The 17,747-nt window shown below is 36.1% G+C and overlaps 1 protein-coding gene across 1 annotated transcript; it reads right to left on the bottom strand.

The window, feature by feature from the left end:
* Positions 1-1,427: 1,427 nt before the first annotated feature.
* Positions 1,428-2,405, bottom strand: LOC110875914. The gene has a single exon (XM_022124106.1). It carries the CDS (start codon positions 2,403-2,405, stop codon positions 1,428-1,430), a length of 978 nt encoding a protein of 325 aa, XP_021979798.1.
* Positions 2,406-17,747: the final 15,342 nt, after the last annotated feature.

Here is a 17,747-nt window from a genome sequence, read left to right as displayed (position 1 = left end):
CATAATGATTACCTTCCATATCTTTGATAGTGTGGATTTTGTTAACATGGTTACGGCATTTAACGACATTATGGAAATAAGCCGTGTTGGCATCCCCCACTTCCAACCACTTCTGTTTAGCTTTTTGTTTCAAAAACCTCTCTTCATCAAGAGCAGCTTCTTGGTACCTTTTCAAACAGGCCGATTCAGACTCTCTAATATGATTATCATTCGGATCTTTATCCAGCTTACTTTGAAGAATATCCAGCTCTTTTTTAATATCACAAACCTTTTTGTGGATGTTTCCTTGTTTATGTAACAGAGATCTAAAGGCATGCTTCAAACCCTTTAATTTTTTCACTAACCGAAACATAGGGACCCCATCCACGTTACGGTTCCAACCCCTTTGCACAATCTCCACAAATTCCTTCTTATGAACCAACATATTCGTAAACTTGAAGGGTTTTGGTTTTGCTTTTTGACTAGAAGGCAGCTTCAAAACACATGGGCAATGATCCGAAACACCATAGGGCAAGTACACTGCATGGCCTTCAGGAAACACATCAGTAAAATGAACATTTGACATAACTCTGTCCAGCTTTTTCCGAATCCCCACTCCCATTTTGGATCGCTGGTTCCACGTATAATGGATACCGCTAGCATTAACATCAAACACCTCCATAACCTCAACACAATCCTTAAAATCAGTCATTGCAGCATTAACAGTAGAACTCCCCATGTATTTATCTTCAATGTTGAGAGCAACATTAAAATCGCCGAGAATAATCCAAGGAGAATTGTTAACCAGCCCCTTATGCATCTTCAACGACTCCCATAGCTGCCTTCTTTCTTTATAACAATTACTAGCATAAACAAACGAGACATACATCTTCTTTTTATCGTTTTTTAGCATGATCTGAGTATGCATGACCTGACTATTAGCATCAACTACCATAACATCTATATTGTCCATGTGCCACCCCAGAATAATTCTAGTGCCTTTCGAACACATCGCTCCATTCGAAGCCCACTCCCAATTCCTAAACACATTCTTACACACCTTGTCCAAATTTGCAATCTTTACATGAGACTCCAAAATGGCTAACACCTGAACACCATTTTCTTTTAAAAACTTTTGAACCTCCTTTTGTTTAAGAGGGCGGTTCAACCCCCTAATATTCCATGAAGCTATGCTAACCATTAGTAACCTTCTCAGCAGGTGTGCTTGCACCTGTTTTATTTTCCGAGTCTCCGTTCATAAGGATCGGCATCCCCTCATCCGTAGCAAGTCTAACCTCTTCCACGTCCGACTCTTCCTCTTCATGTGCCCCGTTTAGCCCACTGAACGAATTTTTGATTTCAATAGTCGGACCTCTAGAGGAACTGGGTTTGTTCGCTTCCTGCCTATCATTCATCTTTTTAGGTTTGTATATCACTTTTGGTTTCTCCTAAACATGATACTGTTGCTTTGAAACTTTTTTCCTGTTATTACCATATTTGAACCCTTGCTCATCTATTTTATTCTTCCCTTTGTTTTCCGTATCAACTCTTTCAACCCTCACCTTCGGGCATTCCTCAGGTATGTGACCAAAAACCTTGCAAGTATTGCACCTAGGTGGCTTCCATTCGTATTCAACCCTTATGTTACTCTTTAAAATCCCCCCATCCTCTACATTCGGAATAGCAATCATAATGTTCTCCTTAGTTTCCTTCTCCGCATCAAGCTCTATGACCGCTCTAGCAAATCCACTCCTACCCCATGACTCGGTGCACATTTTAGATGTTTCATTATCAAGTACTTTCAGGACCCCAATCTTTGAAGCAATTAAACTCAACCCGTCTTCGGTGTGCGCAGCTAACGGAACATCGTGCATTTTAACCCAAACCGGGATCTTTTTAAGCTCCTCTTTTTTCAGTTCCGTGTTTGGAGACCAATACTTCAAAAATAACGGCATGTTTCTTATGAGCCATGGCCCATCCTGAAGGATTTGATCCATCCCCTCCTTAGAGTTAAACTTAAAGAAGAAAAAACCTTTCCCGTTCATCATGCATTTCTGAATCCCGTATTTATCCCATCTGTTTCTAACGAAATAGTCCACCACAGGGAATGCTAGCCTTTTTCCTAAAAAATATCCGAACAAAACATTTGCAAACCTGTTTTGAACTTGCTGGACAGATTCAATAGGTATCATTACGTCAACATCTTCAACTGCCTGAACGTTCTCTAAATACCGAAAATTTACCTTCTGCGGAGATTGGGTCGATAACAGCTTAGCTGCATACGATTGCCAGGCTCCATCTTGGTTAACAGATTGCTCAGCTCGTCCACTAGACGTTCCTGCCATACCATCGGCGGTAACAGGAGTAGTAACTTTCAACAATTCATCAATTACATTGATCTGTCTCGGTGTCTTCTGATCATTCATAACCCTCGTCTAGGCATTACCGGATTACCATCAATTCTTATCGGCCTCCCCTCCAAACCCTTCCCTAGATTTTCAGGTAAATGAGTTGAGGGCGGCTGCCGAATAAACACATCACCATGCAGCCTTTCAGAAAATGATTGAAACCCTAAATCCTCCAACCTACTATCACAATTCTTTTCCATGCACAGTAGTTGAAACAAACGGCAAGAACATGCAACGTAAAAAACGACCAGACAAAACAAACAAAAACCCTAATCACAACCCTTAGCGACAAAGCAGACACACCCTAATCACAACGAAAAGAAAAAGAAAAACCCTAATTCCAACTTCAAAAGATTAGAAACCAGGATTGAAGTCTAGAACCTTACTCAGAAGGATCGACAACACCCCAATACCTAACCCAGATCGATCAAAATTAAGGATTACGATGAAGAACTAGGGTTACTGGAGGAGTCGCCAAAATCGCCTAGGGTTTCCATCCTTATTTGGTTTATGTAGAATCAAAATTAGAATCTTCATGTGGTAAATAAAAAAGAAACTCTTGAGTAGAGCTTCTTGATGACATTTAGTTAGTTTTATTAGAGTTTTTAAGTCTCTAATTAAATGACTAATTAAGTGAAACCTTTCACTAATCCTTAAGTCTTGTACAAATAGTAGGCTATGTGCTTCTTTTGTTACAACAATAATATAGTATTGCTTGATACATGAAGAATACTAGAAGGAGGATGAACACTTGAAGACCAACTAGAGAGATGAGTACTCTCTACTTGTTTTCCACCACATGAGTTCAAACACTACAATTACCGGATGTAACCTTGGGCCCGTGAGCCATCTCCGGCAGTACAGACTGCTTCGGCTGTTGTACCCTGGGAGACAAACGCGTTGTCTTTAGTAGAGGCGCGAAATCTGTTTTAAGGGAAGCGTGTTGAACACGTGCCTCAACCAAAATCGTGAACGTTTTAGTGTGCTCTTTGTTGCAGTCAAGGAGTATTTTCAAGACTCAAGATGATGAATACTCGAGTCTAGTATGCTATCAAGTGCGTGTGAAGGACCCACCAGAGTTGTGACTTGAATCAAGATTGGTATATATAATTATAAATATATTCTTTTTATTTAGTTATTGCAACCGGTATTGTACTATGATATTTCCTACGAATAACGAGAGTCTCGTTATTATATATTTTATAATTATATTTTACAAAAGTTGAACCTAATTCCTACAAACTTAAAACAGATTTCGTGAGATTGTTGCTACAATCTTAAAACCTTATTTATAAGAATTTTGGGTTCGCAAAAGAATTTATAATAAAAAAAAATATATATATATATTTATTTAAAGATTATGATCTTATAAATATTTTTTTTTTTGGGAAATATGTATGTAGTACAACTTGTTGTGTTTGGATTTTTTGAGATTGAGATACAATCTTAAATCCTATACCGTGGTACAAAACGAATAGTTTTGGTTCCAACGTTTGGTTTTGAAACGATTTTGGGAATCGTTAATTTTTCTAACTTTTGTGTTAGATCGGGTTTATTAGTGTAAACCATACGTTTTTTGTAAACGTTAAATTCTCTAACATGTGTGTTAGACCGGAATTATTAGTGTAAACCATACGTTTTTTTTGTAAACGTTAAATTCTCTTAAGTAGAGTTTTTATGTCTTTAAATAAGAGTTTTATGTTACTTGATTAGAGTTTTATGTCTCTAATTAAGTCTCTATTTAAAGTAGACTTTTCATCCACCCATGGATTGATATGAACAAATAAGTCTTATAATGATTTTGTAATCATTTGTCTTCTAACATGTGTGTTAGAAACGTTCATGAAACGCGTTAGTTTTGAAGCAATTTTAGTTGTTTAGTTTCTAACGTGTGTATTAGAAATGACTTATTTATTTGAACCATATATGTGCTTTTAGCAAGTCAAATTAACATTTTGTGAAAATGTTAATATTTCTAACGTGTGCGTTAGAATTTCTTTCATTTTAACATGATTGTTAAAAAAATGGTTAAAATACAAATGCTTTGAAATGTTTTATGTAAACATTTAAATCCTTATGGCTGTGAAAAATCAGAATGGTGCATCTTATGTTCACATGCTAAAGTATTGTAGTCTACATTAGAGTTTAAGTCTATAATATTATTGAGACTTTTAACTCTTCATATGGTGAAACTCTTGAGTAGAGTTTTAATGATGACATTGATGAGTTTTATTAGAGTTTAAGTCTATAATTATTGAGACTTTTAACTCTTCATATGGTGAAACTCTTGAGTAGAGTTTTAATGATGACATTGATGAGTTTTATTAGAGTTTAAGTCTATAATTATTGAGACTCTTAACTCTTCATATGGTGAAACTCTTGAGTAGAGTTTTAATGATGACATTTGATGAGTTTTATTAGAGTTTAAGTCTATAATTACTGAGACTTTTAACTCTTCATATGGCGAAACTCTTGAGTAGAGTTTTAATGATGACATTGATGAGTTTTATTAGAGTTTAAGTCTATAATTATTGAGACTCTTAACTCTTCATATGGTGAAACTCTTGAGTGGAGTTTTATTGATGACATTGATGAGTTTTAATGGTGACATTAATGCTTTAATTTGGTCATGTTTTGTATATATAAAATGACTTAAATTTTCTAGCACGTGCGTTAGAAAATGTGTATCACGAATACGAGGTTAGAGATTGTTCATAATGAACAGAAATGTTTTATGTAAACATTTAATTGCCTCTGTGTGCATTAAAATGATGAGAAATAGTTTATTTTATAAACTATATCTTTGGAAAACGTTTTATGTAAACGTTCGATTCTATAATGTGCTTGCTATAACATTTTTTTTCTAACATGCGTGTTAGAAAATGTTTAGTACATGTGTAGGAAGACTAAACAATATAAAACCATTTGAGATTGAGGTTTGATCTATGTTTTCATAACCCTAATTGATATTATTAATATTGTATATTGCAAAACTAAGAAACTGTTTTGAATTATTTTTAAAACAAAGTTTTGCATAACAATAATAATTCAAATGGTTCGCTACTCTTACTAGAAGTAGCATATGGTGAACAAAGTAACAGTCTGGTGGATGTTATTTGGTGAAAAACAACTTGGTGTTGTGAACAAATTTAATTGTTCAAGTTTACTACTTAAATGTAGTATTTGTAATAACTTGGTGTTGTTTTGAGCATAATTGTCCAAGTTTAAAGTTTCAAGATGAAATGGGAACTTGTACTTACAAGTGTATGGAGTCTTATTGAGAGAGTACCTCAAGACATGCCATGGAACAATATTGTTGAGAAGATTTCGGACAGATTATAAAGTGTTGAAGATAAAAGCACTTTGCTATTTGATGTCTACATATTGTCTATGCTTCCGTTTAAATTTCAAAAGTGACTGGCACTTATGATTTAGTTTCTAATGTATTTTATTGTTTGTGTTCAATATCTTCGGATAACACATTCAATTTTTTTTTACAAATAAATAAATCACTAATGGTTGTGACGTATAAATTATTTTGTAGAAAATAATTATAACGTCGGTTATGCATTGCTTAAAAGAATATGGTTTTAAACGGATAGTACATGAAAATACTTGGACATAAACAACTTGAGAGTTGTTACACTGACTAAAAGTAAAAGACGAAACATCAAATGTATAACCACATTATGAGTGAGTAATGAAAGAACGTAGTGAGTGTATTGAGATGAAATACACTAACGACATTCATGTCGACATACTTCATTAGAAGTCATTGGAAAATTCACACGTGTGAATTCTAACATATGAAAGTAAAAGTACTATATGTTATTGTATACCATTAATAAATCTTGCGAGGTTTATAAGTAGATGCGTCTACCACTTGATTATTGTTAGATCTATATGGAGATTTTACCTTTATTTGGGAGAGCATCCTAAATATACATATCTCCTAATGAATAACAATAGATGTGTGCAAATCACTTATGGCAAAATTATGAATGCCATGTTGTTGAGTGTCGATCTAGTTGACTCTATCTCACACATAATAGTGATTGTAGACGAGAAACATTCATCTTGTTGTGATGAATGTGTTCACCAAGTGACTTGGATTAAGACTTATGTTTAAGTACTTATGAGTTAATGGTAGATTGTTGGAGATCAAAGGTAAACAAGTTATGTTCCTTAAATGAATGATGAAATTTGTGAGACCTTCCTAAATACTGATGTTTTAGGATTATGATTAAGTCTCATTATTTTGTCTTAACAAGGGATGAATGTTGCAAAGTGATATTATGATATCCTTATGGCTGTGAAAATCAGAATGATGCATCTTCTGTTCACATGCTAAAGTATTGTAGTCTAAAGCATGCTAGACTAGTACTTGGTTAATTATGGGTCTTGACGGAGACTAATTATATATATATTAAAGAGAAAGGTCGGTGGCTACATGCCACCAACCCTTCTTTCATTTTCTTTTGTATGGTATTGATGTCTTTTGTCATTTGTTTGCTTCACCAACCCTTCTCTCATTTTCTTTTGTATGGTATTTGATGCCTTTTGTCATTTGTTTGCTTCAGCCTTTATTTCAACAACTTGAGTACTTGATTTAACTACAAAAGTAAATAACAAACAAAGCTACAAAGGTAAATACTAACTAAGGTTTCTCTGTGTTTTATATTCTAATAATAATAATAATATTCTTAATAGATTAAGACAAAATACATTTCTCCATACGTTACTTCAAAATACATTATTACCTTGAGTGAGTGAAATATACTAATTTTTATGTATATATTTTTATGTGCTTATCAGCGTAAATTTGATTCGATCTACGTTTTAACGTAAAATATAATACGTTTTTGTGCTTATTTTATATATGTTCCATAAATTTTGTATTCAATCGAGTGGAATCAAATTGTGGTTTCATTTTTTTCCTTTTTTTTAAATCTCTTATTAATCCCTTTTGATTACACATGTCAAATTTTCCTTTATACCGTTACGTTTTCTATGTATGAGTCGGGTCACATATAATACGTTATGACTGTATAGTAAAAATTCGATTACTTTACGTTTTAATGCAATCACAATGCTTATATAAGTTAGGGGCTGTTTGTTTACCTCTTAACGAGGCTCTTAATGGTTCAGACCTCTTACTGGTTTAGCACTTAATAATTCAGACTGTTTGTTTCACGAGCAGATATCTGAATGGTTCAGACAGTTGCCTGTTAAGATTTATACAGAGTCTGAATGGTTAAGACCTCTAATATGAATTGGTCAGACCTTTGCCTCTGAACGGTCAAGCACTATACAGGCTCTTAATGGTTCAGACCTCTTACTGGTTCAACACTTAATGGTTCAGACCTCTTACTGGTTCAGACCTCTTACTGGTTCAGCACTTAACCATTCAGATGTTGCCAAACAGCCCCTTACATTAAGCTCATTTAGATACGCTAAAACGTGTGTTTTCATATGGTTAACGAATTACATAACGTTTGAACTAATCCATTCGATTTGAGTTGCACTTTGTTTTGTCGTGAATTTTGTTTGGAAACAAGTCGAGATGTAATACATTTTTCATTCAACGGTATGAATTTGGATTGCTCTACGCTTCAATATAAATTTAGTTCGAAAACGAGTCGGTGCCGCCGCAACGCGCGGCGGGTAAAAAACCTAGTTAACTCTAAACATTCAAATGTGTATGAACACAAAAAGAATTTGTGTACAGACAAAATTAAGGGAGAATTTTTCATTCATTATAAGGAAAAGACATGTAACTTTTGAAGAGTTTGTTCGAAAAGCTAATGAGGAGAACTCATTGTCTAGGCTTATTCTAGATGTTAAATTAGAATTATTCTAAGTTGGTGACAAACTTATGACAATGGCATGTGTTGCTTTGGTCAGCTCGGAAGCTTATGTAAGCTAATGCAACATGAGTTGAATTCACTGATACAATGAGGTTGATCTTGTTCAATCATATTTGTATAAATGTCGTCATAAGTGAAGTTACATAAATGTTGATTAAATGGCAAGAAATGTGGGGGAGGATCCATTTGGAAACAACCCTATAAGGGTATGTAGAAATGGTTTTCATAACCCCATCTGGATGATAATCTATAACACTTAAATGTGGAGGTATCTTGCATTTGTATCATAAAAGTTTGGCAATAAGGATTTTGTAATCCAATCTAACATTGCAAACAGACGACTATTTGGAGGACACAAAGGTCGTAGTGCATAATAGAGATGTGTTTGCCTTAAATGATAAGCGTATCTTACAAAGACATGTATTATAACCAGATTCAGATGGCCACTGAGGTTGTAGTCTTAGAAGTTGACAATAGGCAAAATTAACTTACGAGTTAAGAACACATCATGACAACTGATCTCAAATACGCAAAGTTATTTGTTAATGTTATGGATCCAACAACCTGAGGGTTTATTAGAGATCAAGTTGTGGAATGAGACTGAAGCCCATGGAAAAAGGGTATGTGAAGGACACCTAACTTAGTTGACTCGAGATCCCAAGATCTAAGTTCAATAGGACAACTAACTCATATGCCTAAAGGTGGTCATTGTGGGGGCATAAATGATATGCATAAACTAGTATATATGGTTATACATACCCCCAAAGTATAAAAGGGTGTTTAAATACGTCCTAGTCTATTCCTCTGATATTCAGTGACAAAGAGTGAGGCTAAGCATAATATGTGGTAAATGATTTGGATAAAGCACGATAACCACAATGCTTTTAATGATCTAAGGAGAATCACCTATGTTAGAGAGAAGTGGGGTCGCTTCGAATGGAATTGAGGGCACAATTCCTAGAGCTCTCGCAGAACTAGGAAAGTGTTCCACGACCATTATTGGACACGACTATGAGGAGATGACCCGGCTAGGGAGAGTCTTGTGTGAAGTGTATTGTCGTCTACACAAACGGCAGACAAGTTCAAAGACATCGAGATCTACTCAGAGCTAGTGGGCTAAGTGCATTTCATGAGCGAAGGTTCAAAGGGTAACACCTACCTATCGTATGCAAAACTCAATTGTCGAGGTTACATTGGAAATTTTAAGTGTTTCGAACGATCTCCATTTATGTGGGGGATTGTTGGAAATTTGGTGAATGGATATTTAATATATTTATAATTTAATGAAATTATAAATATTAATTAGAATCTTCATGTGGTAAATAAAAAAGAAACTCTTGAGTAGAGCTTCTTGATGACATTTAATTAGTTTTATTAGAGTTTTTAAGTCTCTAATTAAATGACTAATTAAGTGAAACCTTTCACTAATCCTTAAGTCTTGTACAAATAGTAGGCTATGTGCTTCTTTTGTTACAACAAAAATATAGTATTGCTTGATACATGAAGAATACTAGAAGGATGATGAACACTTGAAGACCAACTAGAGAGATGAGTACTCTCTACTTGTTTTCCACCACATGAGTTCAAACACTACAATTGCCGGATGTAACCTTGGGCCCGTGAGCCATCTCCGGCAGTACAGACTGCTTCGGCTGTTGTACCCTGGAAGACAGACGCGTTGTCTTTAGTAGAGCGCGAAATCTGTTTTAAGGGAAGCGTGTTGAACACGTGCCTCAACCAAAATCGTGAACGTTTTAGTATGCTCTTTGTTGCAGTCAAGGAGTATTTTCAAGACTCAAGATGATGAATACTCGAGTCTAGTATGCTATCAAGTGCGTGTGAAGGACCCACCAGAGATGTGACTTGAATCAGGATTGGTATATATAATTATAAATATATTCTTTTTATTTAGTTATTGCAACCGGTATTGTACTATGATATTTCCTACGAATAACGAGAGTCTCGTTATTATATATTTTATAATTATATTTTACAAAAGCTGAACCTAATTCCTACAATAATTACAGGCAATGTGTGTTGGAAACAAAATTTAAGAAGCCACAGTAATTAAATAGAAGCAAATCAAATCCAAAAAAAATATTTTATTTTTAGAACCTCTATGAATCTTCGTGCGAATTAAGAATCGCCGCATTAGACTATAGGATCTGGTCATGGCCCTTTACATCAGCATCATGTCACCCATTTTTAATCCATCATCCAAAATCACTACCCTAAGGGCGTGGTCATGATCAAACCACTATTCTCTTATTTTAATTTATTTTTGTGAAAAACAAAATGAAATATTAAAAATTGAAAGGGGGATCATGGTTGTCATGATTTAATCTATGCGAACCATGGTGGATGAAAAAAGAGGGTGGTGTAGCAATCCATTAATGGTCCTATGTGTCGATTGATTACCAAATCCAGGCCCCCACACCCTTTAGCCTTAGAAATCGTATAACATCCACGTATGTTTAAAATATGTTTTAATTTTATAAAATCCACCTACCGTATACATCCACATAAACATTAAAAGAGAATAAAAAATGGTAAAATTACATCCTATTGGAACACTAAGGCTATATGGTGTGGTCATGACCCTCATGGTTACCATGACCCTCCACATTAGCGTCTTGTCATCCATTTCTAATTCATCATTCGAAACCACTACCTTAAGGGTGTGATCATGATCGAAACTACTATTCCCTTATTTTAATTTATTTTTGTGAAAAAGAAAAAGAAATATTAAAAAAGGAAAGGAGGCTCATGGTTGACATGATATAATTCATGCCAATTATGGTGGATAAGGCAAGAGAGTGATGTAGCAATCCATTAATGGTTCTACGTGGCAATTAATAACTCAACCCATGATCCTCATACCCTTTACCGTAAAATCCTAAATCAAAATTTAGTTAGTTTAGAGCGAAAAAAAATTAAGCGACTTAAGTAGAACATTTGAAAAACTTAATTAACTTTTTGTGACCTTTTCCATTCTTTTTATTACTTTAAGTCCTTTTCGTGTGAGAACAAAATATCTTCATTGTTTCAAGGAAATGGTGGCACACTACCACACATGATATCCCACAAATAAAAACAAGATAATATGTAACACATGTTTTTCTTGTACAAATAAAATGATTTTTTTACGATAACAACACATGGTTTATGCTTCATTTTATGATTGGATTTTTTTTATATATGTGACAAACTACAATAACTAAAATACAAAAGTTAATATCAGTTGATGGTTATTTTTGTTCCGTCATAGTCCCGGTCGTGCCATTTGTCAGTCATTTGCCGTCCAAGGCCGGTGCAACAACAAACAAAAGCAAGGGTATTAAATCGCATTTGTACTCAAGAATCTCTAAGAATTTGCGGACACCGGACAAGTACATAAATCAGCCCCTAAAATATAACCGCACCCTTTGAAATTTGCAGCCCTTCCTACTTCGCGGAATCACCAAGTTCAGAGTGCGTCCCACTTCAAGCCTTCAATTGTACAATCACGCCCCTTCTATTTTTCAATCCTCAGTTCATTAGCACTAATCCTGCGTCCTGCTTTAAACCTTTAACTATCAGTTAGCCTTTTTTTGTATTGCTCTTACTTGCCACTTGCAACTTTTATTTAATTGGGTTTAAAACTGTTATTTAAAATAATAGTGGGCAAATGGGCTTAATTAGGTAAATGAGTTTATTTAATCAAAATACGAGCTTAATTGTTTAACGGGCCTAAACTAAATCAAAAGTTAATGGGTTTAACATACAAATTGTGATTTTAGAAGGAGTAAAATAACAGCAAAAACCAACATAAATATAAAGGAGGACTTGACGCAACTCGCCAAGCCCCAATTCACATCCAAACCCCAAGAATAGCAAGATCAAAGACCTGACACGGGGCCGTGTCCACCAGATACGAGTCGTGTCCGAGACTGGATGTTGTGCAGAAGAAAAGACAAAAGCAAAGGACAAAACTGACAGCCAACACGGGGCCGTGCTAAGCCAACACGGGGCGTGGTCAACTCAAAGATTTTTAGAATCTGCGATAGTACAACAAGTACTTTAGCCATGGGCCGTGCCGTTGACACACGGGGCCGTGTAAGTACAAGACCTGACACAACAGTTAATGAGGAAGAGAGAGAGAGAGATGACCACGGGGCCGTGCCAGGCGGGCACGGGCCGTGGCGAAACCCCTGATTTCAGCTATAAATAGATGTGCTTAGTTCCATTCTAAACCATCACTTGGCAAACCACCTATTTCTCACTTGCCACCACTACAACACCATCATCCACCACCATCATTGTCACACCCTGGCTTTGCGGAAGCGTAGGTTAATTTGGTGTGACTTCTTAATACCATAGCTTAATCACAACAAAGCTATATGAATTTAAAACCATGCAGATCATCCATTGATTAAAGTCTTAAAAACAAAATACCACAACATTGTTTTAAAATGCAGACACATGCATCGAGTTTACAACACTACCAAACAAAAACATTGTTCTTAAGACGCAACCACAACATAAATTAAACACCGTTTAAGACTTGCAACTCGTCCAGGTAAAAGTCGCAATCCCTAAACGTGGATGATCCCATAACTCTAACGCAGCGCGGAAACGTAGCATACCGTGCCAGATCCTTAGTTCCCTGAAATACATGTAAGTTGGAAAAATCAACAAAAATGTTGAGCAAGTTCATGTAAAGTGAGTATGTAAAACCTTTGTAAGTATAAAAACCCTGGTCTGTAGCAAATAAGGAAATAAAGAGATCACCAATGGTTTGCAAGGCCATTGATATGTGTGAAATGCAGTAGGAAGACTCAAACCTAGCGGATTTTGCGTTGGGCACAAAGTCACCCCGAGGTCCGTTCTGCTGGGCCTGGGGCTGGGCTTGCTACACCTAGATAGATCTACAACTACTGTCCCTCGGTCCTACTCTGAGGATTAATGGCCTTCAGTTCACGCCTACCCACTCACATGATCTAAGTAGTAACCCTCCTTATGCTAATCATACCATGTGTAAAGTACTCGTAAACATAGTAACATGTATTTCACCCCCGCAGTTTAGAAAACTGAAAACAGTTAAGAGAAAAGGGGGACATGAACTCACCGAAGTGCGTCTCTAAAAAGTATCTCCCAGAAAATCTGTTGTGCGACGACCTACATGTACTAACTTCTATTAGACGGACGGCCGTGCCTTAGTTTAAGGTTTAATGTCTTTGGGAAATAGTTAGGCAACTATTTCGTGTTAACACTTCGTAGTTATTTGGTAAATATATTCCTTCCCAAGGATGGGGGTTTTAATACATGTGCGTTCGTAAACTTTTCGAAATATATTATTAAGTCTAACTTACAATATATTATTATTATAATTCTAACTCCAAAATATAAATATTTTTCCCAAAAATATTATATTTTATTACATATAATTTTTCCCATAATAATACTTATAACAAAATACGCATTTAAGAGCATTTTCTGAAAATACATAAGTTACGGATAAAGATCGGGTGGTAATAATAATACCGTTGTAACTTAAATATTTATTGTGAGGGCGTTAGAATTATTTTGGAGTTGTTAATATTCAGTAATAATATTTTTGCCCATAACACTTGTGATAAAAATATTTACAAGTGTTAGATTTTTGGAAAAATTTCGCCAGAGTTCCTCTGTAACTGGAGGTGGCCACGCTTTCTAGCGTATCATTTTCTTTTAAAAAATTCAATTCAACAATGTTCCCAACATCAATAAACAATGTTTCATCATCAAAATAGTCAAAATAGATATAAATCGCAAAACACATGAACTTATGGGTTATATAAAAGTGCGTAGTAACTTTCCATTATTTTTAATAGATCTTTTTATAAATAAAATCGGTTTCTTGAGAATCTTGTTTTTAAAGAAGATGCATCTTTACAACTTCTTGTCAAAAATTACAAAAATAATTCGTTGTTTGTGAAAGATCCGGCTTTAAAAATATGATTTCATTTTACACTTGGTTCTTCGAAAATACCACTTGTAGATTCTTAGATCTACTAGTTTAGAACTCCATTTCATAAGAAAAATTGTTTTTACACAAGTTCATGTTTATGTTTGAAAGGGTTCGTCATCTAATAACTTTACGACTTAACATAAGGCTAGTTCATGTTCCATGAACATGATCTAGCGTGGTTTGATGACGATCCATTCCAACACTAGCAATCAACAACAATAAATAGTCGTCACCGGGGTAACCCTTTACCCAAAAAAACAATAAATAGTCATAACAAAACAAGATTCACATGTTTTACACTACTAGATTCTCTTTATCCACTTTGCTCATCTTCTTTATAAGACTTTAAACTTTGATCTCTAGTGTTTATGATTTTTACCCGTTAAATCTTTTATTAACCACTTTAGACAAGATCAATAGGGTGTTTAGAGTCACTTACTACTAGCTCGAGGCTAGGGAAGAAACTAGACGAAAAATGGGTGGTTAATAGCGTTGTGGTGAGGTCCTTGGCAATCCGTAAGCACCGGGTCTCCTCGTATGTGATCCTTCACCTTTGTATTGTATGTAAAATGGCAAGATCCAAAATTTGAAAATGGGTGGATGTGTGAGGGAGTTCGGCCGTTGGTAATGAGAAGGGAAAGAAGAATAATTTTTTTTTTGTTGTGTTTGGAATGAAATGGTAGTCCTAGTCCACAAGCTTATTTAAATCCATGCAATCCCATTGTCCACTATATAATATGTTTCCTTGATATTAAGCGATCTTGGTTAAAATAATTAAAGTGTAAGGGTGGTGTCCCCTAGGGGGAAACAATCGTTTGGGGGGGGTTTCTTATTTGGTTAGATCTTTAACCAATTAGATAACTAATTTAGTTTAGTTGGTGATTAATATTAATTATTAGTGTATAGTAATTTGTAACGGGTGTTAGGGTATTCGGGGACCCCGACTGGCTTAGAAAAGGAAAATAGTGTCATTGACAATATTTTTATGTCACGGGTTAAGTCCGGTTGTTCGGTTGGATACTGATCCATTAAAGTGTCAAACAAAGCTTTAAAGTGTCTTTATTATTATTTTTAGTGACACAAAGAGTTCCCGACACTTTGGAAAGTGTCTAGTATTATTTTCCCATGTTTTTGCACTTTACTAGTTAGCTTAAATGCAGAATTTTGTTTTTAAATCATATTTTTGGCACATCCGGTCACTATAACTATCACCTAGTGACGCAGTTCTACAACCCTCATTTCCCTACACTCTTTACTAGTGTAGTAAACTATCTCTGGCTCATACAGGCCTTAGAGGCAGTGTCTGTCTGGTGCTGGCTATGTCAGCACGTTTAATGGGTTATCCGTTCATTGTGCTACTGTGCTTTTGTGCATCAAGTTTGTCACTAAAGTACTGTATGTAAATAATAGAGTGACAGCAAATAAAGTATGATGCAAGTATGTGCATGTATCAGTATTCAAGCAACAGTTTAACCATAATTGTAAGCAAACACAGTAATTAAGCAGTAATTAAATATTAATTAATTCGTACGGATACCTGATTTGGTGAGGGTTGTCACATTCTCCCCCCGTTAGAAAAATTTCGTCCCGAAATTTTATGTTCTGCTTCTAGTTGCAGGGTTCTTAGGAAATAAGTGGGGGTATTTCTCTTTCATTTGGTTCTCACGCTCCCAGGTGTATTCAGGACCATGTCTTGCGTTCCAACGAACCTTGACGAGTTTGACACTGCTCCGGCGGGTTTTGTTCACTTTCCAATCTGTAACCTCAACAGGTTCTTCAACAAAATGGAGCGTGTCGTCAATATGAATCTCGTCTGTGGGAATAACAACGGTATCTTGTGTTGGACTTTTCTTTAAATTTGATACATGAAATGTATCGTGAACACCATTCAATTCGGCAGGTAGATCCAATTTGTATGCTACTAACCCAATTCTTTTTAGAATCTTGAATGGACCAATATACCGCGGGTTCAACTTTCCACGCTTCCCGAAGCGTGCCACACCCTTCCAGGGTGATACCTTTAACAATACCATATCACCTACCTCGAACTCTAGAGGTTTCCTTCTTCGGTCCGCATAACATTTCTGACGATCACGAGCTGCCTTGATGCGATCTCGGATCTGTGCGATCTTATCTGTGGTTTCCTGGACCACATCAGGACCAACCAATTGTCTGTCACCTGCATCAGATCAACAAAGCGGTGATCTGCACTTGCGGCCATATAAAGCTTCAAATGGCGCGACACCAATACTAGTGTGGTAGCTGTTGTTATATGAAAACTCGACCAATAGTAAATGCTTATCCCAGCTACCACCCAAATCCATAACACATGCTCTCAGCATATCCTCCAACGTCTGAATAGTTCGTTCGCTTTGTCCGTCGGTCTGTGGGTAAATGCAGTGCTCAGATTCAATTGTGAGCCAAAAGCTTCTTGGAATGATTGCCAAATCCTTGACACAAACCTTCCGTCTCTATCAGAGATGATCGAGAGAGGCACTCCATGGCGTGTAACGATTTCTCTCATGTAAATTTCAGCCAATTTGCTCGTGTTATCTTTCTCTCTGATAGGTAAGAAGTGTGCTGATTTCGTTAATCGGTCCACTATTACCCAAATAGTGTCATGACCTCTTGTCGTTCTTGGCAACTTTGTAATAAAGTCCATTGAAATTTGTTCCCATTTCCACTTGGGAATCTCAGGTTGTTGCAGAAGTCCTGAAGGCTTCTGGTATTCAGCTTTCACCTTAGCGCACGTTAAACACTTGCTCACATAGACAGCAACGTCGCCTATCATCCTAGGCCACCAATAATAATCTTTAAGATCTTGGTACATCTTATCCGCTCCTGGATGGATAGAGTACCGTGATTTGTGTGCCTCGTCAAAAATAACTTTCCTCAAACCACCAAACAGAGGAACCCAAATCCTTTTCATAAAACATAACGTTCCTTTCTCGTTTGGTACTAATTGCTTCTCCATCCCACGGAGATATTCTTCTTCAATATTTCTTTCTTTCAGAGCTTCTTTCTGCGCGGCATGAATGTGTAAGGAAAGATTCGTTTGGATAATCATTTCCAAAGCCCTAACCCTTATGGGCTTGATCCTCTCTTTTCGACTTAGGGCATCGGCGACCACATTCACCTTCCCTGGATGGTACTTAATTTCGCAGTCGTAGTCGTTCAACAACTCAACCCATCGTCTTTGTCTCATATTCAACTCCTTCTGGTCGAATATGTGTTGTAGGCTCTTATGGTCTGTAAAAATTGTACACTTTGTACCATATAGGTAGTGTCTCCAGATCTTTAAAGCAAATACCACTGCGCCGAGTTCCAAATCATGTGTGGTATAGTTCTTTTCATGTACCTTCAATTGGCTTGATGCGTAAGCTATAACCTTCTGGCGTTGCATCAACATGCAACCCAATCCTTGTCGCGAGGCATCACAGTATACCACAAAATCGTCTATACCCTCTGGTAGTGCTAAGATTGGCGCATTGCAGAGCTTGTCTT

This window comes from Helianthus annuus, chromosome 9 (assembly GCF_002127325.2).
Source record: "Helianthus annuus cultivar XRQ/B chromosome 9, HanXRQr2.0-SUNRISE, whole genome shotgun sequence".
NCBI classification, from domain to species: Eukaryota; Viridiplantae; Streptophyta; class Magnoliopsida; order Asterales; family Asteraceae; genus Helianthus; species Helianthus annuus.
Note: the sequence above shows the minus strand (reverse complement) of the source record. Positions and strands in the feature narration are given on the sequence as shown.

Bases quoted from the DNA above. Each gene is read 5' to 3' on its own strand.
- LOC110875914 (XM_022124106.1), bottom strand. From the start codon at position 2,405: ATGAATGATCAGAAGACACCGAGACAGATCAATGTAATTGATGAATTG.